Source organism: Xenopus laevis, chromosome 2L, assembly GCF_017654675.1.
Source record: "Xenopus laevis strain J_2021 chromosome 2L, Xenopus_laevis_v10.1, whole genome shotgun sequence".
NCBI lineage: Eukaryota > Metazoa > Chordata > Amphibia > Anura > Pipidae > Xenopus > Xenopus laevis.
This window is the reverse complement of record NC_054373.1, coordinates 114791578-114815215: the sequence shown is the minus strand read 5'-3', so window position 1 is coordinate 114815215 and position 23638 is coordinate 114791578. Positions and strand designations below refer to the sequence as shown.

The 23638-nt window shown below is 39.9% G+C and overlaps 1 protein-coding gene across 1 annotated transcript in view; it reads left to right on the top strand.

Annotated features, from left to right (window-relative positions):
* The first annotated feature begins 9304 nt into the window (after nt 1-9304).
* The window catches only part of rnf149.L (ring finger protein 149 L homeolog), a 30957-nt gene continuing 16623 nt past the window's right edge, over nt 9305-23638 (top strand). Inside the window, exon 1 of the mRNA NM_001091313.1 lies at nt 9305-10033. Coding sequence (NP_001084782.1) covers nt 9589-10033 — 445 coding nt within the window. The 5' untranslated portion in view covers nt 9305-9588. The remainder of the gene's footprint in view (nt 10034-23638) is intronic.

Here is a 23638-nt window from a genome sequence, read left to right as displayed (position 1 = left end):
CTATATGCTATATTTTTTGACTGCAATGTTATAATGCTATATGTCTGTAACAATTGACAACGCATTTTCTATTTTCTTGGAAAAATAATAAAAATTTATTGAAAATTTAATAAAAAAGTGTTGGAATAGAAATAATGTTTCTCATGCTAGGTGTGATGTTATCAGTTCAGATACACAGCAGCCCTAATGCAGTAAATGCCCATGTTTCCTTGTGAAGCTCCATATGTCTCATCTTGACCAGCCTTTTCCTTGGTGCCATCCGAGCTCCACATTCTCCACTTGTACAGGCCGCTGGTAATTTCTGGGAAACGTGTCAATCATGTGCATGAAGGTTTATGTCTTGAGTTGGGAGAGGGTCAGAGACTACTTCCTAGTCTTAACATATAATAACATGTATTGAATATGTTTACTGAAACTCCGTTTCTGCATTTCAGGTATTTCAGAGCTTGGAGGACCATCACCTGGAGGTAGTATACTTATTTCATGAGAATAGTTTTCATGGACTAATTTCTCATGACTCTGAGTAAACCCTCTGTAACATCCCTTCATACTTCAGCTCACATGCCCTCAAACCCAGTTGGAATGGGAAGAATTTGACCACCAATCAGTTTCTAATGCAGGAAGTTGCCAAGCAGTTTGGCCTAAAAAATGAGCCACTTTCCAATTTGTGCAGCTCTTTTAGGTAAGTAGATGAAGTAGCAGCAGTGTGAAGAACATGTCTGGTAGTGCCCTAGACCACAAGTTTCAATGGCAAATTGCAAAAAATTCTTCAGCCTTTAGATTAGCTGAAATAATTAAAAAGATCCTATACACATACTAGCCTCTTTTAATGGAACAGTCATTGATGTGTACCCTCTTTATGGACACAGCATTTTGCCGCTTGAGTGTTTTCAGTGCTGTGAACATACACCAAACCACTCCAAATTGCCACCCCCACCCAATTCATTTCTGTAGAAATTGCTTGTGCCTGTAAATACATTATTGCATTAGCTAGCACTTGCAAGCTGTTCCCATAAGAATGAATTGACAAACATTTTGCTCAACAAAACCTTTGGTGTTCCATTTTACTTATAGGAGGGAAAAGATATCATGTTATCTCACGTTCTCCACAAAGTGCGCACATACATTTACTTTCTCCTTTCCCTTCAGTTTTCTTAGTCTATAACTTGCCTTCTTCTCCCTTTTGCAGCTAAATTTTAACCATATCCTGTCCTGTGTAGTAACCCTTTCTACAATAACTTCTCCCCACTTATTGAAATACATAGCTGCAGCCTACAAGTATTTACCAGCCCTGTCAAGTCTCTATAGTAAAGACATTGGGATGACAGAACTTATCTTTAAAGGAATAGTAACACCAAAATTTTTTAACACTCAATTCATCCTCAAATAGCTATAGTACTAGGTCAGATTTACTCAAATTTTTTTTTAAATCTTGAGCTTGAATCTGACTTCCAAAGTGCTCCATAGCAGAAAGGTGACGGCAGCTTGAATTCCTCTGCTATGCTGAGCTTAAAGGAATTGTTCAGTATAAAAATAAAAACTGGGTAAATAGGCTGTGCAAAAAAACATGTTTCTAATATGGTTAGTTAGCCAAAAATGTAATGTATAAAGACTGGAGTGACTGCATTTTTAACAGAACAGAAAACTACTTCCTGCTTTGAAGCTCACTTGGTTTCCACTGACTGGGTTTCTCATAAAACAAGAACATGAGTAGATTTCACTTTCATTCTTCTGTAACTTTTTAGCGTTTCTTATTTGTTCCATTCTCACCCCACCCACCCCATCTATAGGTTACCCCTCCCAAATGTGACCAATACCCAGAATAAAGACACACACAAAGCAACTTGATGTTAAATCTGTGTAAGTCACATTTTTATTGATAATAATTAGATAAACTGCGCTATTTGATCCAGAGGAAGGCAAAAAACCTCTGGCAAGCTTGGGACAATCTGCTTACTAAAGGGAAACATTCCTTCCTGACCACTTAACGGCGATCGGATTTGCTCCCAGGATCAATGCGCCAAATTAAATCAAGAGAAGCAGGGTGAGGGAAACAGAAGGGAATAAAGCAGCATACACATGAGCACCTTTAAGCTACATGGTGAACACTACATTCCATTCTATTGGACCCCAGGCAGCCTGTAGACCTGGCTTCTGCAGTCTGAGGGATGGAGTGGACAGGAATGCACGGTCTACCGAGTGGCTTAAAGGTGCTTCTGTCTATGTAACCATATTTAGGGGGAAAGAAGGGACACTGTGGTTGGAATTGCGATGGAGGGAATGGAAAAAGAAGATAATATGGCAGCATACACACGAGCACCTTTAAGCTACATGGCGAACACTGCATTCCTCTCCATTCCATTGGACTTCAGGCAGCCTGCAATACCCAGCTTCAGCTTAAGGGTGCTCTTGTCTATGAAACCATATTTTAGGTGTAAGGGGGGCAGCGCTGGTGAAATTACGGTGGAGGGAATTGAAACAGAGGGGAATATGGCTACATATATATGGGAGCGCCTTTAAGCTGCTAGGTGAACACTGCATTCCTCTCCATTCCATTGGACCCAAGGCAGCCTGCAGACCCAGCTTCTGCAGTCTGAGGGATGGAGTAAAAAGGAATGCAGGGTCTACCAAGTGGCTTGAGGGTGCTCCTGTCTATGGAAACATATTTTAGGTGTAAGTGTGGCACCGCTGGTGGAATTACAGTAGAAATAATTGGGGAAATAAGGGACACTGTGGTTGGAATTGTGGTGGAGGGAACTAAAATAGAAGGGAATATGGCTGTATATACATAAGCACCATTAAGCTACAAAGTGAATCCTGCATTCCTCGTCATTCCATTGGACCACAGGCAGCCTGCAGACCTGGCTTCTGCAGTTTGATGGATGATTGAAAAGGAATGCAGGGTCTACCAAGTGGCCTAAGGGTGCTCCTGTCTATGGAACCATATTTTAGGTGTAAGGGGGAGCACCACTGGTGGAATCATGGTGTATTGGAGTGGAGGCACCGCTGGTGAAATTGAGAATGGCTCACTCACCTCTGTGTCATGAAGATCTACAGAGGGGCATCGATACGTGGTACTGTGTAAACTGCGACGGTGCTAGTGGCTGGTGGGCTCTCTATGTTAAACTTGTACCCAAGGGTTTTACCTTAGCAAGTGATATCTCTGTAGAAATTCTATAACATTTTGGGGGATTTTAATCAGAAATATGGCAGTTATGCAAATTAACATTACTAATGTTCTAATGTACTATTCTCCTCTGTGATTATGAGACAAGTTTCAAATTGCAGGTTTCTCTGCATTTTCAAGCCATTTGATCCCAATCACAATTCCTTGCCAAAATGATGAAGATACACTTCCTATTAGTTTCTATGGCATCTCAATAGGTTTCAGCTGTGCAGGATTTATATGTTATTTTTGTGGTTCAGCTGTGCAGGCTTTATATGTTCTTTTTGTGGTTGTTTTACACAAAATCGCAGCATTGGCTTTCAATACATCAGCCTCATTACAAAATAGTAATAATTGAACAAATATATTCATTAGATACTGCACCTGGATATGTATCGATGAACTTCCTGAAAATTGCCTGGTTTATCTCCTCTAGTTGTTTGTAGAGGGATTTCAGTTGGGCTTTGGCCTTCCTCTTGTCCTGCCGGACCTCAGCCATCAATCTGATTTTCTACCACCTGGTGAATTCCAGGCAGTCTCTGGCCATACAGTAATCATAGCTTGTCCATTTGATTTCGCCTATGATTTCCTTCATCATGCGCTCCAAATCCGTCATCTCACAGATCCCCTCCTCCTTCCTGTAGATCCACTGTGAGTCCTAGAGAAATGTAAGAAAAAAGAAGACATTAAGGTTTCCAGCAGTTTGTGTTTAATCCCCAGTAATAATGAAAGTGACAATTTCTTCCCATAGGCCAATAAGCAAAACAATATGTATTTATTTCCACTAGGGGAGCTGTTACAGTGATCTCTATAGAAAGAGCAAATAACATGGCAACTCTCATTAATAAGTTCTAACACTAAATATGGGAAATGTAACCCTCAGGGCAAACACTAAGCTAAACCCTGTTATATTTCTATATAAAGCACTGTGTATCTTGACAGTGCTATATAAATAAATGATGTTGATATATATCTATTGGGTTAGTAGTCCCTTTAACCCCTTGGGTAATTTTGTCAGCAGCCACTTTAGAGAGCAGCCTTACCTGGCGATAGCCTTTTATGTAAAGGCGGTACTTGCTTGAACACAAGCCCATCTCCGACACCCCTGCAATATAAAATAGAGATTTGGGAAGGTTAGAGTTAATGTGGAGAGGTATGTATAGGGACAGCACATAGGAACAAGCACGTTTACTAATATGATTTATCTGCCATGATATTATGCCCCTTTTTTTGTGCTTCTACTGAACCTGTTGAACTGGAACTATTCAAATGCTCCAATTGGCTGCTCACCTGCCTTAAATTACATAATACATAATTTGCCCCACCCTGGAAATTTTCCAAGGGAGTCCCATGTTATGGGTGCCCTGGAATAGAAAAGCATACAGTCCAGTTTATACTAGTGGGATAAAGTACATTGCTGGGGTGGGGACTGTACATTGAATTTCAGGGACAATAGTGGATTGGGACCAACCAAGGGGGACTGCAGGGACAGACTAAAGATAAATCCCCCAACTCACAAAGGTGAGACTAAAGAAGAACAGCTATAGCTACATCTATAATGAGCAGCATGGCAACTCCTACAGCGAAGGGTTAAGATAACCTTACTGTTGCAAGCGCATATTATAGAGGGGGAAATACAGGACCAGTACCTTTGTCCAGAGGATCCCAAATGAGAAGATGTTATTAATCTCTGGCGGGGGTCACTCAAGGTCTTCTTTGTCTTCTCTTCTCTTTGCTTCTCTCTCTTCTTCTTCTTTTGCTGTCTCTCTCACAATCGCTTTCTCTCTCAAATCGGTCTCTCGCAAATTGAATATTTCACTTTTTGGGGAGAAATAATAAGAGATTGTGAGCAGGAGCATAATTGGGGCTGTGGACCCTGACACTTCTAGAGCCCCAGATGCCCTAAATGGCAGTCAGCTCTTTATCCTTCTACACTAGGATTAAAAATAGTATGCCAATGCATAAACTACAGATCCCATAATGCACTCACTATAAGGCTGTAATTGGAAGTGAGGGAGCCTTCCTGCTATTGCGTGTGCTATTTAGCTAACAAAAAATGTTGGGCGATCAGGATGTAGGCTTTTATCACTGGCATGTGGAAAGGGCCTTCATCATCTCCCATGATGCACTATAAGGTTGACCATAAGAGGTAGGTAGCATTTGTATTGCTTATAATGTCATGATCAGGGTGGTCTTGTAACAGCACTACAGATCCCATCATGCTCTATCAATCATTGGTTATATTAATACAGGGGTCATTCTCCATATTCCTATTGATTTCCCTTTCCCCCTGCATGTACCTAGTGTGCCTGCTTCCCATAACCAGCTGTGTTCTGATCAGTGCCCCTGCACCCTTAATGCCAGGAATCCTAAGGGCAGACATTTATCCTTCTGATTTGTGCTACTTGTCTTTCTACTTAAGCCGCTCTGAACTGTCACCCACTCTAGTGCTGAGGCCTCTGACTCTTGCTAGGATGATTGCGACTGTTAGAAAATGACAGTTGGCAAATGACCATTGCCATTTACAGCAGAGGCAGAAAAAAATTTCCTTAGAACTATAAGTTTTTATGGTCTCACTCCCATTAGAGATGGCATATGGGGAGATTTTAGGCACTTTGACACCCACATGTGTTAGTTGATTGGGGGTCAGGGCTGCCATCAGAAACCCATTTTCAGGTGATACCCTGTATAAGTGTAATATCTAGGTATCTGTATCCAATTAATACTGAGTTTATTTGAATATATGTTCAGTGCCTCTCAACAGGCTGCAGTCCCCGTGTACAATTGCAGAAATTTCACGTTAGAAAGTAATACCCAGAGAGCACAATGTATCTTATACAATCATAGTGTATTTATTGTAGGAATGTAATGCCAAGTTGCCTAAAATTACCCCCCCCATTCCTGCTTGTCACACAGATGTCATTTGGAACAGTTTCATGACAAGCAGCTCCCAAAGCAATTAGAGTGGTAGGCAGTGGGGCAATTTTGGGAGCGATAGCCCCACTACCCAAGCTACTATAAATGATGGGTGACAAAACACCCGAAATTGCCCTTTGTGTCATCTAAATATGCCCCCCTGTTCCCCGTGTATGGATCTGCTGCACTTACCTCTGAATCCACGCGGACTGCTGGGTAGTTTAGCAATGGCTACACATACAGAGATCTCTGAGGCAGTAACGGGGGCCCCACTGAGTGGGTACAGGGGGTTCTGCATTTAGCGTAGGAAGTGTAACTTTAGTATCAAATGTCACATATAAAACAAAAAGTTTGATCCTGTTGTGGCACTTCCACATATTCCTGCACTAGCAGGGAGGATGCTGGTAGTTGTATGCTCCAGTATCTGAAATAACATTTTTTTCTATCATATTCTTGCATACCAGCTTAGTTATTACCACATTTGACTTTACATGTATAGCGGCAGGCTGTGCCCTTACATATGTTGTCAGGGTGGGGCTGGGAGTCCGGGGCCCATCGGGATTACTCTTAGGGTCCTGCCCCTGCCGTACCCCCCCCAGTGTTAGCAGCTGTCAGTGAGCTTTTGAGAGACACATAGGGACACATAAGCTGCAGAGGTCTGTTCTGAAGCACTCACTGAAGCACTTAGTTACTCATGTCCAGAGAGAGTCGCTGACTAAAGGTGGCCGTACAGTATTAGAGGTCGCCAAACGAGCAGATCTTAACCCGATATGCCCACTAACGGCTGGGCGATATAAGGTTAATCTGAACATTCGGCTCTGGGGCCAAATGATCAGATTACAATGCTGTGAATGGGCGCTGATGGGTCACAGGACCGCATCAACTAGCTCGATCTATATCTGCCCGATTTTTGGCCTATCGATTGGGGGGACCCGTTGGGAGCCCCCACACGGGCAGATAAGATACCGAATCGGTCTAAGGAACCATATCATGTCCAGAGAGAGTCGCTGACTAAAGGTGACCGTACACTATTAGAGGTCGCCAAATGAGCGTATCTTAATCTGATATGCCCACTAACTGCTGGGCGATATCAGGTTAATTAGAACATTCGGCCCTGGGGCCAAGCGATCAGATTACAATGCTGTGAATGGGCGCTGACGGGTCACAGGACCGCATCAACTTGCTCGATCTATATCAGGCTGATTTTTGGCCTGATATCGATTGGGGGGACCCGTTGGGAGCCCCCACACACGGGCAGATAAGATGCCAAATCGGTCTAAAGGACCCGTATCAGCAGCTTTAATCTGCCCGTGTTTGGCCACCTTAATTCAGAGTTGGAGAGCTGAAAAGCAGGAAGTTGGGCTCTGTTCTATTCTGTTCGACATCCAATCACTCCAGCCTTTATACATTACATTTTGGGCTAACTATATTGAAATTTTTTATTTTATTTTGCACAGTCTTATCCATTTACCCAGTGTTTTAATTTCACACTGAACTGTTCCTTTATTATATATATATATATGAACTGCAGATGCTTAAAAAAAAAAAAAAAAGCTTAGGCGCTTTAGGTCATCCATGTGAAGCGGACTTCTGGTTCAGCACACAGAGGAATTCAAGCGGCCGTCACCTTTTCACATTCTGTTATGAAGCACTTTGGAAGTCAGATTGAAGCACAAGCTTTAAAAAGAAAACCAAATGGGAGAGTAAGCCTGACTTATATAGCAGTTTGGGGGGAATTAAGTGTTAAGATAACTTGGTGTTACTGGTCCTTTAAAAAGGTTTAGGGGCAATGATCCTCTCCTTAAAGGGATCCTGTCATCAGAAAACATGTTTTTTTCAAAACGCATCAGTTAATAGTGCTACTCCAGCAGAATTCTGCACTGAATCCATTTCTCAAAAGAGCAAACAGATTTTTTTATATTCAATTTTGAAATCTGAGATGGGGCTAGACATTTTGTCAATTTCCCAGCTGCCCCTGGTCATGTGACTTGTGCCTGCACTTTAGGAGAAAAATGCTTTCTGGCAGGCTGCTGTTTTTCCTTCTCAATGTAACTGAATGTGTCTCAGTGGGACATGGGTATTAAACTATTGAGTGTTGTTCTTAGATCTACCAGGCAGTTGTTATCTTGTGTTAGGAAGCTATCTGGTTACCTTTCCATTGTTCTTTTGTTTGGCTGCTGGGGGTGAAAGGGAGGGGGGTGATATCACTCCAATTTGCTGTACAGCAGTAAAGAGTGATTGAAGTTTATCAGAGCACAAGTCACATGACTTGGGGCAGCTGGGAAATTGACAATATGTCTAGCCCCATGTCAGATTTCAAAATTGAATATAAAAAAATCTGTTTGCTCTTTTGAGAAATGGATTTCAGTGCAGAATTCTGCTGGAGCAGCACTATTAACTGATTTATTTTGATAAAAAATTATTTTCCCCATGACAGTATCCCTTTAAATAGAAGTCCCTCTCATGGCCGTTATCCCATGTTCTATTACTTGACTGGGCACTCCACATTTTCCGTCAGCTCACGAAACACCAAGGCAACAGTTTCTATACCATTTATTGTTCCCAAGTTGTCCATTACATGATTCTCCATTAAGGGAGACTTTCAGTGCATGGCAGAAAAGCAAAGCTGTTTGTGGTTAATGAATATAATATTATTATAGCTGTGTCAGTATGTCTTGCACCGTAATTGTGCGAGAGTAACAGTAAAAAAAAAAGCTCAGCTCCAACAACAATCTTGTAGCTGCATTTGGGTCTAAATATTGAATAGAGTCTACCTGACATTAATTCACTGTGATCCCCCCTCACCCCACAGAAATTCAGAGGCAGTGATCCCTTCAATCATCCAGCGACACAATGAACTGCCCTACAACCTGAGGTAGAGGTTACAACCTGTACTAAACCTACAATACAAGTTGGCAAACCCGGGGATTAAGTTGCAGGTCCTGTCAAGAGTCGGCGGCCATCCACTAGACCCCATTAGCACTTTCCCATGTTTGAATTTGCCGCTCACGAATAGGTAAGCCGCAGTGGATGGGTCACATGGTAGGATCACTTGACCGTGACGTCAGGTCCTTTCCTAGGATAGGAACTAGCCGCTACCATGCCGGCACTTGTGAAGGAAGAGGCTGTGCTTTTAGAAGGAGGAAGGGGAGGAGTCTCGCTGTTAAGGGAAGCTGAGGGAGGGGGAGGCTATGTTCCTGGGCACAGAGAGCTGGCACTGACAACACATATATACCCACACACAGGGTACATTCTTCTTGCCGGGTCACCCACAAGGTACAGAGGTTAAACTGGGCAAAACCACTGCAGCTGCCTGCCAAGAGCTTGTAACGAGGATATTAGTGGAGGCAGCGGCTGGTGCCAAACTGCTATAGAGCTTCCAGCTGACAGGGACAATACCGAGGGCATTATCTGCTGGCGCGACACTACCCAGGCAGCCTGTCACTGTGCGGTGTTTAGCTGCTATCGTTTTATCCGTCTTCTTAAAGGGCTGCCGCCAGGGTGGGATGCTCCGATGGCTGTGCCTATACTCGGCGCTGTGCGCTCTGACCCACGGCTCCTCGGCTCGCTCCCTGGAGTGGTTCACTGCTCTGGTGCGCACCGAGTATACCGAGCCGCTGACTAATAGCTCGGTGACGGGCAGCACGGAGAGCGGTCGCTATGGGGACAGCTCACCCAAGGAGAGCGTGAAGGGCTTCGTGGGATACCCTCGGGATCCGTGGCAACTGGAAGGCTGTCACCCGGACACCCAGTATATTGTTCCAGGCACGTCAGCAGCAGCAGCCGCGGGGCCGGACTCGGAGTGGACTCAACCGTGGATCGCGCTGGTAGCTCGGGGCGGCTGTACCTTCAAGGAGAAAGTGTTTAACGCAGCCAATAGGGGGGCATCAGCTGTGGTCATCTACAATGAGGCTAAGAGTGGCAATGCCACCGTGTCCATGTCTCACCTGGGTAAGTGGCAGATGGGATAAGTACTGCACTATACTGACAGAGGCCTGAAATTGTTTTGCTGTGTGTGATCTGATACCAGGGTCACTGTCCCCTCATGTCATTCATGTCACCCCCACTCTCCAGCCACTGAACAATGATCCTAAGATCTCACAGTCTCATTTTCACATCTATTTCCTTACAGCTCTCATTCCCTCCTTCCTGTTCACTTCTGTGTGTTAAGGTGGCCATAGTTGCCAAACGAGCGGATCTTTCCCCGATATGCCACTAAACTGCGTGGCTATATCGGGGGTAATTCGAGTGTTCGGCCGTATGGCCGAACGATCGAATTACAATGCGCCAAGCGGCTCCGACGGGTCGTCGGGTAAAAATCCAACCTTCCCGATCTATATCGTGGCCAGATATCGATCGGGATGACCCGTCGGAAGCCCCCATACACGGGCAGATAAGCTGTCAAATCGGTCCAAACGACCAATATCGGCAGCTTTATCTGCCCGTGTATGGCCACCTTTACTCATGCTGTTCTGCTGGTCACCTCCACATTTCTAATCTTTTACATGCTTCTCTTGACTCCACCATTCTGCAGAAAGGGACCAGAACCAGCCATCTATCTATCTATCTATCTATCTAATGGCACGATCACATATTTAAGAACCCAGCTGTAGTTCTGGAATTATTGATTCTAGAACCGCTTAACTCCTAACTTTCTTCTCCGGAATTCAATTTTTTAAACTGCCATTTTGCAGACACCAACTTAGTTCTATTTAAGATTCTGTTTAAGTCAAAGCTTGCTAGCCAGCTAAAGGGCCTGTCCTGTCCATTCCCTTGTTTTTGTTATGGTTTGTTTGTTCTATACTAGAACTTTTCATACTTTTTGCACTTTTTGTACAAAAGTTTTTGCTGGAGCCATAGTTAGCTCATCAAAAAGTTGTATGTGTGCGAAACCATGGTTATTCTAACTGCCTGTTGTTCCAGGACCATTTAAGACAGAGCAGCATGTACCCCAATTCTACCTCTCATGTTGATATTACATTTAGCACTATAGGGTGGCCAGACACAGAGGTTAGGAAACTGGAACTATGTTGAATCTGTATACTCTTTACTTCTAATCCCAGAATGTTGCTATTCTTTTTTATATTTGTCTTCATATTACAAATACCATTGTCTTCAGGTGAGTTCCACTTCTGTTACAATCGCAACATTCACCATGGGGGGAGTGGAGGGACCAGGGACTTTCTAGTAAGAACAAGTGAGGTTCTATGTGAAGGTCTTGTCCATTTATCCATGTTGACTTCGACTTTTACCACATTTTTCCAAGCAATCTCATGTTTTACCTAACCGTTTCCCTACAGTTGTAACGCAATCTGATTTTAACATTGAGTTTAATATGAGTTTAATATAATCCAATACTGTCCCTTTTTTAACAGATGTGAATGGGGTAGTATAGCAGTCACTTTACACTAGGGAATCCAGCCACAACCATCTGTTGTTTAAATACAGCTCCAAGCTTTCAAAAAAAAAAAAAAAAACAAGGGATGCTGGAGGCTGTCATGTTAGACAATTCTACATAATACAGATTACTTGCTTAATCTACTTCATGTAACTTGCTTAGAGTGCAGAAAATACATAAACATGGGTTTAATATAAATGAACACACATCTGTTATCCATCTTCTAAATGAATTGAATGCCAAGGACAAAAGTAAAGCAAAGCAAAGCTGCCTTTTCGTGTATTTCATACATACAGGCAAAGTATTGATAGCAATCATTAAGCAAACATAACTCCAGTAAGGACAATATATCCATCATGACCTATTATTCAGCACGGTACAGTCAGTTTTATCATATGAACCCATATGAATTAGTCATATGGGTAGGTCTCATTATAATGTACTTTCCTCTGTCATCCAGAGTGACAGCCAAATGGTTGCCTCCCTATTCCCAGAAACTACAAAAAAAATGTGTGTGTGTGTGTATATATATATATATATATCTCAATATACCTTGGATTATTGTTAATTAAGAATATTGTGGTTTATTATATTTGTGCCCCCTTTTGTAGGAGACTAGAACAAATTTATCCCATATTTATGTCTAGTGGTGCTTTGCTGTTTATGTTTTCTGTATTAGTATACTGTGTGTTTGTAATTTTTTACATTTTATGTAAATATTGGAAATCCCCAAATTAAAAGTAGTAAGATCTTCCGGCACAAATATCCTTGGTGTGTCTTTTTACAAAAAGAAAGCACATTTTTTAAATGTTAACAGCTGTACGTTTCAAGCTCCTGTGGAGGTATAGCTCCCAGTATTTAAGTAATGCTGGTTGTTGTATGTCTGTGCAGAATGTGTAGATGCCACACTTCTCACCTCTCCTATGATTCCCCTGCTTTGGTGGTTCTGATCTCCCTAGACGGTCGGCACTCGTTATTGCAATATGAATGTAGAGTTTTAAGAGTCGCACAGACACCATATTGTTGCAGGTGGGGAGCTACCCCTTTTGTTGTAACTCTCTTAAAACTCTACATTCATGTTGTATGTCTGTGACCGACTAAGAACAAAAGCCTTTATAGCTCATTAGGAACACTCGATTTGTTGTTTGAGTGGCATCTGCCACTGACATTCTAAATAGAACAGTATTACACCATGTAAAGCACGCACATATTTTCTGCTTGTGCAACAACAGGTTATCTGAAGAATATGATCAGATACATTTCCTGCACACACCTTTACTAGAGGAGAAATGTTCTTAATGGACAACTAAACCCTAACCATTAATGTGGTTAAAAATGCCATATTTTACATACTGAACTTATTGCACCAGCCTAAAGTTTCAGCTTCTCAATAGCAGCAGTGATCCAGGACATCACAGGGGGTCACCATCTTGGAAAGTGTCTGTGACACTAACATGCTCAGTGGGCACTGAGCATTTGTTGAGAAGCTAACCTTAGGGGTCGTCACAAATTACCCAACAGAAAATGAGGTTGGTCTTTAATATAAGCTGATGCTACAGGCTGATTATTAAATTCTGATGCTAATTGCACTGGTTTATGTGCTGCCACATAGTTATTATCTGTATTAATTAGTAATAAGCCTTATATTGTGACATTTCTATTCTATGTGTACTGTATATTGTGAGTGGTCCCTAAGCTAAGTAAGTGACCGTAACACAGAACATGTGCAGTGAATCAGCAGGAAAGAAGAGGGGGAGCTACTGGGGCATCTTTGGAGACACAGATCTTCTCTACTAAAGAACTGTGGTTCCCTTGGGCTGGCACAGAAGCACAAAACATAATGTACAACATTTCTAGCTATTTCTTTAGTTCTCCTTTAAGGGTTTAGAGTTGTGGGACTGTGTGATTAGTGGCAATTGAATTGCTGTAGTTTGTCTTGGGAGAAGTTGCAGTGACAACATTATATTTGTAGGAAATGTCTTTTGGCTTTAAAACAAAGATTCGTTTTTTGGGTTGTTGATCAGATCAGGTGCTAGCAGAGAGTGATAAGACTGAAGCATTTCTCCTGTAATCTATTGTAAAAAATATCTATGAGAAAATTCAGTTGAGCCCATGTATTTTATGGCTACAATCCCACAGGTATTTAGTGGGGCTGTTGTCATGTGATGTGTTCTTGTACCTCTGTTTTACAACACAAATTTCAGTGGTTAGTCTCATCTGCTTGTGGTAACAAATGTCACGCACAACACTCCTATTGTTTGGGGGTTTGTTGCCAGGGGCCATAACGAGTGTCAGTTTATCCCTGTCATTAATGCTTGTTTTAGTTTATTTGATGCCGTTTGCTCTGCCCTGATAAGCAGCAAAATAAACAAACCTGTTACTGGTTGCATTACCCAGACCTGTTTTTTTGTTTTTTTTGGGGCTGATGTCTGTTTGATCTTTTGGTTTTGACAGTTTATCTCATTTATCTTAAAAGGCTGCTTGTATAAACGCCCCTGTTTAATAGGGCAGATCTTCCCCCAAAATTCCAGATGACCATCCTACTGGTTTTTCATCCACTGTTTTCTGGCTTATTTTGCTCTCTCTACTTGGTTTGTTTGGCATTGTAATGAGAGAATATTCATCTGCAGTGTGGCATTTAGTAAGTGTTTGGCTTGCTTCCATGAGGCCGTAAACAAAGCATTTTATATCAGAGAACAAAGGACCGAGGAAACATCTGGAATCTGGGAGGCGTCTGACCTAAATTCTTGGATAGTGACGAAGATGTAATTTAATGTTTTTTAGAGACAATAGGGCTCTCTTTTGTCGGTGTTGTCTACTATTCTTGGCTTTTGAGATAGATGTGCACCTGTTAAGATAGAAATAGCTTTCTTTGTTTTCTTGGTCCAAAGTTGTCTATTATACCTATGGAAACAAAATGCAGCCTATTATAGCCAGCTACAAGTAGCAACTACTAATCTTCCTGTGGGACATAATGATTGAGAGTCTTATTCTTACCCTATGCTGGAAATATGAACGTGGGGGCATTTGAGATATATATATATATATATATATATATATATATATATATATATATATATATATATATATAGCATTACCTGTGTACCCAGCACTGTACAGCAGAACAACAAATCAATTGAACAAACTACCTGGGAATACCTGTTGAATAAACTCTTCTGTATTTATTGACAGGGGTTTGAAAATGTTAATGGCAAGCACTTTCCTGTAAAACCTTTTTTTCTCCTTAGAGAAAGAAAAAAGGAGTAAATTGCAAAGTGTGCAGTTCACCTGCAGTTGTTTCGTTTTGACCCATTTATATAATTGCAATAAATAAGGTCCATTGGCATATTTTTATATGTTTACAAAAATATGCTGAGGCTGGAAAAACATGTAACTTGTTTTATGTGCATATTTTCTTTCTTTAGAAGCAATCATGTTTTTGTCAGTTCTAAGCACTAGCTTTTATTCCATTGTCTTTAGCATACACATCAAGCGCAAGAAAATGCAGCAAGTTGCATCTAAAAAATGTGATAAAACACAAATGCAGAACAGGCAGAAAATAATGGAATGAGTTAGCTGATGCTTTTAAGTGTGCTCAAACCTGGGACTCAAACACATCAAATGCATACAAATACGCCCGTGTGTAAGAGCACTTATGGTAGTGGACACTTATAGCACCCATAGAAGCACTCTAGGTGCAGTCACAGAAGGCTGATGCCAGTGGAGGGGCTGATTTTTGCCCTGCGTTTATCTGCAGGCCGAGAAAGGCTTTTACCATGGGTGTTTTTTTTTTTTTTTGTAATTGACTCGCTTTTGAGATGCAGGTTTGAGCACACATAAACACATGGGCTAATTGATTCCATTCCATTATATTCTTCCTGTATTCATGAACATTAGTGTTGTGATTCATTGCATTCAGGTTTTTTTAGACGCAACATGCTGCAGTTTTTTTAGGAAAGAAGAGGGGGAGCTACTGGGGCATCTTTGCTTGACTTGTGTTTAAAAGACATTTGGAACGCCCAAAAATGCACTAAGATGAGTTAATAAAAGCATATAAATATAATAAATATAATTTTGTATGCTCTGTAAAGGCATAAAAACTCATGCGCATAAGATCCCTTACAATTCTAAGAGTATGGTAGTTTTTTCTTTGAAAATAGTGGTTTTTATCTATAATAAACTGGGTGGCAAAATTTGTGCAAAGACCTTTTGGTGACCTAGCCTGTTGAAGAAGGTAAATGTGTATGTCCCCTTAAGGGCAGTTTATCAATAATGAGCAAATGGGTAATAACCCATGGCAACCAATCAGTGATTAGTATCTTTTCATTCAGCTTCAGGTACAAAAATAAAAGCAATTCTCAGATTTGCAACTGATAAATTAAACGATTCTGTATTTTTTGTTGTATGTACTGTCCCTGTGTTTAGCACTTCTTTTTTCTCTGACTGTTGCAGAACATCATGTGACCTCCCTCTCCTCTTCCTTTAAAATGGAACACTTAATGTTTCTTGCCTTGTAGAGAGCTTGTAACAGATGCTACCACAACAGCTCATTTAGCCTCGTTATTCCGCCTCAAGGGTTTCTTCATTTTAAGCAAATTAATGCAGTTTTGTAGTTTGTTTGATTTATTTTATCTTTGTCCTCAAAGAAAGGAAAAGTGTAATAGATTCTAGGGAATTTTAGTTGTGGCTGGTGAACTAATTCGTTTTGGATTTCTGCATCCTATATTTGCATTAGCAGTTGGTGGAAACCTTCTTAATGGAAACACCTTATTAAATTGATAAGAAGACTAGTTTATGGCACTTTATGTCAAAGTCCCTTTTCCATGCCAAACACTATAAGGCTAATGCCACACTACGAGGAACTATCCCATATGTGTAGTAAGTGCCATCTATTTTGGGCTGAAATGTTACAGTCCACTTGCAATACACCTGGTATGAAATATGCCTATATCATAAGGGTAATTGTATAAGAAGAATTACTGAATATTATTACGAGTATTATTTCAGATATAACAACAGCAATATAATCTTCTCATCCCACCTTCCTCTCTTTAAAATTATCATTGTTTCCATATATAAATTAAAATAGGGAAATAATGATACTCCAATATAGAGATATGTCATGAAATAACAGCACAGAAAATCACTTATAGCACTGATGTTCTTTTTTATTAGTATTAAAAAGGAGGAATCCTTCCGTGGAGGCATCTATTTATTATAGATTTAGCCTCTCTGCTAAACACCAGTCAAGTATGGAATTCGACAACAGAAACCCAAATGTACGTTTATCAGCCTTTGTAATGAGTGTTTTATGAAATCCCTGCTGGAGTGTTTTTCAATTAATTGTTGCAATAATAAATTAATTCATAATATATCCAGTAATGGAATTGATTTCCTGCTGGTCTGTTTGTGCTGAAATTGATTGCTTTTATTGTTTATGGCCATTCTGTGTGAGCACAAACCCAGGGTGCTTGATAATGAACGTCTCAGGGCCAATTAACATGTAAAAATATATAGTCTCTATATTTCTGTGCCTTTTCATAGGCAGAGAGAGGTTATCTTCAAAGCTAACTGCATACTGCTGTGAGCAACATGGAGTATTTTGCTTTTATTGTTAAAACAAATCTAGTTAAACCTTTGGTTTTACTAGAAATAATCTGGGGAAGATTATAACTGGTTTTTGTGTGCGTGTGTTAAACCAGCCAACTACTGCTGTTGCTTATGTGCCTCATTGAACCTCAAATGTCACACTGCACATACTGTCTGAAAATCACTTTTTACAAGGACTGTGACTGTGGGTTGTTTAGCACATGAAAGGCTTAAATGAATTTGCCACAATTTCCTTTGTTCATAGTCTCTCCCTACCCCACTTATAATTTTCACTGTGTAGTTTTTGCCCTCAAAAGGCACAAGCAGTGATGCGGACACACTCCACATGTGTTTTGCTGACATTGTAAGGTCACTGCCCAATTACAGTGATCTCTTCCTAATGCTCATTGTTCATCATGCGATCAAGCTGTTTTGGTTTGCTGTAAATAACATTCAGGTCACCGTGATATCTCAACATAGCAGTTTGCTATAAGGCAGTTGTTTTGTTTTTTTTTTGGACATTTTGTTTGTACTCGCTTTAGCTCCCACATTTGCTTAGGACTCAAAATATTTAGGACAGCAAAGAGATGGCCAGAATCTGACCAAAACTGACCTTCAGACTGACCTCCTGGACATGTATGCCAGGTCAAGGGTATGTTATGAGATCTCTGAAAATATCATCTGCTGATACAACATGATAGTGAGTGTGGGTGAACTGACAGATAAGGAAGTGGAGTACTGTCCACTTCCTGCAGTTCAGACTATCAAGCCCAACAAACAAAAACAATTGGGAAGATGACTATGCATGCACATGATCACACATTCAATGTTTGTCCATCTGGCCCCCTGGCATTTCAAATCAAATATTGATATGCCATTCAGTACAGGTATGGGATCCATTATCCAGAAAGTTCAGAATTATAATCAAATAATCACATAATTTCTCTATAATAATAAAACAGTACATTGCACTTGATCCAAACTAATATATAATTAATCATTATTGTAAGCAAAACAAGCCCTTTGGATTTATTTAATGTTTACATGATTTTCTAGTAGACTTAAGGTATAAAGATCCAAATTATAGAAAGATCCGTTATCCAGAAAACCCCAGGTCCCAAGGATTCTGGATAATAGGTCCCATACTGTACCTGTATTATGAAAGTTATGGCTGGAGATTTAATTATTTAAAGACTTTGTAGTGCAATATCTGTCTGGGTTTCTGCCTACGGAACAGTTCATTACGGTTTCCTCCCATGCTCCAAAAACGTATAAACTGTATAATTGGCTCCATCCTGACAAAGTTGACCCTAGAGTGTGACTGTTAAATGTATATTTTTGTGTGATAATGTACTTCCTATGGAAATTATTAAGGATATGAATCCGTGACCCACCTTTGTAACATGGCAGACCCACGCTGATGATTTGCACATTGCCATTGCAGTATATTGCTCTAATCCCCAACCTTTTGAACCCGTGAGCAACATTCAGAAGTAAAAGGAGTTGGGGAGCAAAACATGCATGAAAAATGTTCTTGGGGTGCCAAATAAGTGCTGTGATTGGCCATTTGGTAGTCCCTATGTGGATTGTCAACCTACATTGAGGCTCTATTTGGCAGTACACCTGTTTTTTATACAACCAAAACTTACTTCCAAGCCTGGAATTCAAAGTGGCCTGCTTTGAGGCCACTGGGAGCAACATCCAAGGGGGTTAGAGAGCAACATGTTGCTCGCGAGCTACTGGTTGGGGATCACTGCTCTAATTTATCTGGGTCTACATGTCAGCTTTACTTAAATTACAATTGGGTTTAGTGTCCTAATGTGAAAGAGATCTCTCCTGCAAAATAAATATGCAACAACCTGTTTATATAAATGGAATGTGAAGCAATGTTCCTGCTCATATTCTTTATGCGTGTATCAATTATCATGGTGTGCATCTTAGCTGATCAGACTTAAGCATGTGCAAAGCCTTTATTTGTTTGATGGGCCATTTCACAGTATTAAATGGTAGTTTTAGATAACCGAATGTCAACTTCTTTGCTACTGATATGGATAGATTTCTGTACTGCAGCTGCACAGACACACACAGTGAACTCTACTACTTTCTGGTCAAACCGGCATTTGATCAAATATTTACATGGTTCCGTGTCTCACATCAAAGATACGTATTTAATTTGGCTTGGAAAAAGGACTATCCATCAAGTGCATTGCTTCCGTATGTGTGTGATTTTATATATACACATATAATACACAAAATCCATGAATATCTAGTAAATGATATCCTTATAAACGGTGAGTTCTGATGTCATTTCTGTCACATGACTCACTGAAACTTGTGTATTATAATAAATAAAGTACCCCCTGTTGCAAAATATAAGGATATTATTTGTTACCTCGGAGTTCCGTGACCTGTATAAAAACACTCAGCCTTCGGGCTCGTACTTTTATATGGTCATAAAAGTCCTCGGTAACTTATAATATCCTTATATTTTACGAGAGAGAGAGAGAGAGAGAGAGAGAGAGAGAGAGAGAGAGAGAGAGAGAGAGAGAGAGAGAGAGAGAGAGAGAGAGAGAGAGAGAGAGAGAGAGAGAGAGAGAGAGAGAGAGAGAGAGAGAGAGAGAGAGAGAGAGAGAGAGAGAGAGAGAGAGAGAGAGAGAGAGAGAGAGAGAGAGAGAGAGAGAGAGGAGAGAGAGAGAGAGAGAGAGAGAGAGAGAGAGAGAGACTGAGAGACTGAGACTCTCTCTGACTTTTATTTCTCACATCACAATCCGACGTTTCGGTCCCCAGGAGGGGGTATAGGATGTTATCCGGAAACCTGTTATCCAGAAAGGCAGTCTTCCACAGACTCCATTTTATCCAAATTTTTTAAAAATGATTTCCCTTTTCTCCATAATAATAAAATAATACCTTGTATTTGATCCAAACTAAGATATAATAATCCTTATTGGAAGCAAAACCAGACTATTTGGTTTATTTAGTTTTTAATGATTTCCTAGTAGACTACGGTATGAAGATCCAAATTACTGAAAGATCCCTTATCCAGATTACTGGATAACAGCCAAGAAGTTCCATGGCTATATGAAGGTATGAGGCCAAAGACCAAATGTTTTTATACAGGTTATGGAACTCTGAAGTGAAAGAAATGCAATAGGCACCAAATAATGATGCAATAGATTATATTAACATATCTATAAACCATTTTACTGTCCCTTTAATGTTTCCATTGCTGGAGATGTTATTCTGTTTACTTTGTGTTACATAACTGAATCAGAATAAGTTCTGGTAGCATAGCATATTTTCACCCAGAATGAATAGTTTACTTTGTATTCTGTTTACACGAGGATCAAGCTAGCAAGGGATCACTCATCTACTTGTTTGGGCAATATTTCAGAAATATAAAAATGTGCCCATTATGTTGTTAGGATTCTAATAATCCCTGAACCTGGGGAATTTGTAGCAAAATCACTTTGCAGGGTTGTAACTTTTGTAACTGTTTTTTTCTATTTGATTTAGTAACTAAACTAAACTTCTACAAAGGATTAGGCAAGAATTGTTATCTTGTATTCAGTAACAACACGTGCAAATCTTTACTGTCATATGACTGATGTTTATCTATTGTGTTTGCTTTTAGTTCTCCTTTTCTCCTTCAAAATAACATATAGAGCAAGAAAATTTGTCTTAAATATTTTCCCCACACGTTAGTAAGATATATATAACTGATAAGAAACTCACTGACTCACTGAATATACGCAAAATATCCCAATGTGGCTAAACTACATTGACGACATTATACCGATATGGTCTGGTACCAGAGAAAAATTCTATGAATTTGTAAGTAAAATCAATGACAACAATATCAATCTCTTACATGCTAAAAGTCAAGACCCTCGAAATACCATCAAAGGAATATCAACAGGTCAATATTTAAGAGTAAGGAGATTGTGCAGTACCCTAGAAGACTTTAAAGGGGAAGCCAAAAAGCTATATCTCAGGTTCAAACAGAGAGGCTATAACCACAATTCCTTAAAAAAGGCTTACAAAAAAGCCCTTGAAGTGGATAGAAGTACATTACTTATCCCAAGAAGCCAAACCAGAGATGAGAAAAAAAGTATGGAACATTCAAAAGTCATCAGAGTAACAAACATAACAAACATTGGCACATCCTAGAACAAGATGATGACTTTAAAAAAGTGATCGGCACAAGTCCAGCAGTCACCTTCAGGCGTAGTAAAACCCTGAAAGATAGACTGACTCGGAGTCACTACAGCAATATAGGCAAATCTACCTGGCTCTCCAATAAAATTAAGGGATGCTATAAATGTGGAACGTGTAAAGCATGCCCCTGGGTCAATAAAACGGGTTATGGATGAAAGTAGATCTGATATTAAAAATTATGAGATAAGACAATACATAAACGGCAGGGGTTATATATTTAATGAAATGTGAGTGTGGCAAAAACTGTCGGAAAAACCAAAAGGGAACTCAGATGTAGAGTCCTAGGGTGGGTGATGTACTACATAAAAGGAACACGTCAGTGGCTAATCATATTAATCAATTCCATAATGGCAATACATTGGCGATGAAGTTCATTGGCATGGAACATATTAAAGCCACCACAAGAATAGGGGACATTAATAAACTGCTACAATGTGAAGTGCAGTGGATATATTGGTTAAAAAGTAAAGCCCCCTTTGGACTAAACGAAGGATTTACCTTCACACCATTCTTATAATACATTTTACATAGTATGTACAGGAATGTATATTCAGTTTAAGTAAATTTGGGGTACCATACATTTCATTTTCAATAAATATAAGAAAGTACATAAATATTAATTTAAAATTAATTTATTTTATAAAATTTAATTTGATACGTTCATTTTTAAATTTTATAATTCATTAATTGAGGTCGAATAGAGGCAAAATAAATATATAAATGAAGGTGCTTGCGAGACATTCGGAAGTAGAGGCTGGATAAACTGTCCGACGTATTGAGAATACATACAACTAATAGCGGTCCAACTAAAATCATCAAAATAAGGGCAAACCGCACCTAAACAAGATAGGAGTGAAGCCAGATCTCCGAACTTCGGCCAATAATGTTAAACAAGAGTAGCAGAAACCGGAAATGACCTCAGCAAAGCACTCTGAACCTCGGGCGGAGGAAAAAAGACACCGGTTCCCTACCTATTTAAACCCTGAACAGCGGCACGGTCCTCACTTATGCCCCTGATGAAGCTGTCTTGACAGCGAAACGCGTTGGGCGGTGTAGGTGGAAGGTGGTGGGGATAGCTCCCACTCTTCCCATTTTAGGCAGGCAGAATTAGCACGGAGGGAAGGGAGGTTACTGCCGATAAATATACTGGGGAAAGTTAACCCGAATGTAGCCATTATGAATACGAATCACTAACGATTAGAGATTATACTAAGATGGTCTCTATCCACCACCTGGCCACTCTATGCCTTGGTTTTTAACTATTAGTAATTTTAAGGACATAGTCCGACACAGCTATGAGGGTAATATGCTTTGAGTGTGTGTATGGCTGCGCTAGAAAGGTTTTATTGGCACTTAGATTAACAGTTAAGTTTTAGAAACATTGAGACAAAGATTTCCTGAACTGGTTGGCTTGTTACATTGTAGATGAAATAGTAATCTTGTCACATTTCAATATAATTTGTTGCAGTTTTTTTTCAATACATAGCAGGTGCACTTATAGATACTTTTGTAAAAATGAAAGAAAAGCCAAGAAGCAATTGTAACTATTTAAGATAAGCAAGTCTCGGGGAAACTGTGATTTGCAGCTTAAAGGGCAATTCACCTTCTTTAGCAAAACTGTAATAACACATAAAACCACAGGAATGTGTTCAAACTTTAATAACTTGCTAAATTTAGTAAAATGAACAGAGTTCACTCTTAAAATAACCAGAAATTCTGTCTCTCTACATGCAGGATTTGTGCCAAAGTCAGTTATTTTGTTAAATTGGTAATTAGGGGTATGTGGCCACAAAAGGCTGTGCAAAGTGGCAAATCTTTTTGTCCCTCTTTCTAATTCCAAAATGTTGTGAGGTATGTGTGTATCTATCTATCTATCTATCTATCTATCTATCTATCTATATATATATATATATATATATATATATATATATATATATATATATATATATATATATATATATAAACAAAGCCAATCGATCTGCTATTACCTGATATAGATATATATAAATATAAATATAAATATATATATATATATATATATAAAATCAGGTAATAGCAGATCGATTGGCTTTGTTTTCACATTTACTATTTTTTCTTTACAGGTAGTGCAGGTACAAAGCATACACATACATCAGTGGTGAAAGAATGCTGGCAGCTGTATTAGAAACACTAGGGTTGTATTATTAAAGCAGCATTGCACAAGGAACTTGTCTCCAGCTCTCAAAGGCTAGAGGCCAAATGAATGCAAGAGCATTCTTCCGTGAGAGGCTCACCTGATCTCTGTAAATATAGCTCCATGGTCTGTGTTCCAACAACTGGAACTGGAGACATTAACTACATATTTGTTAGAACTG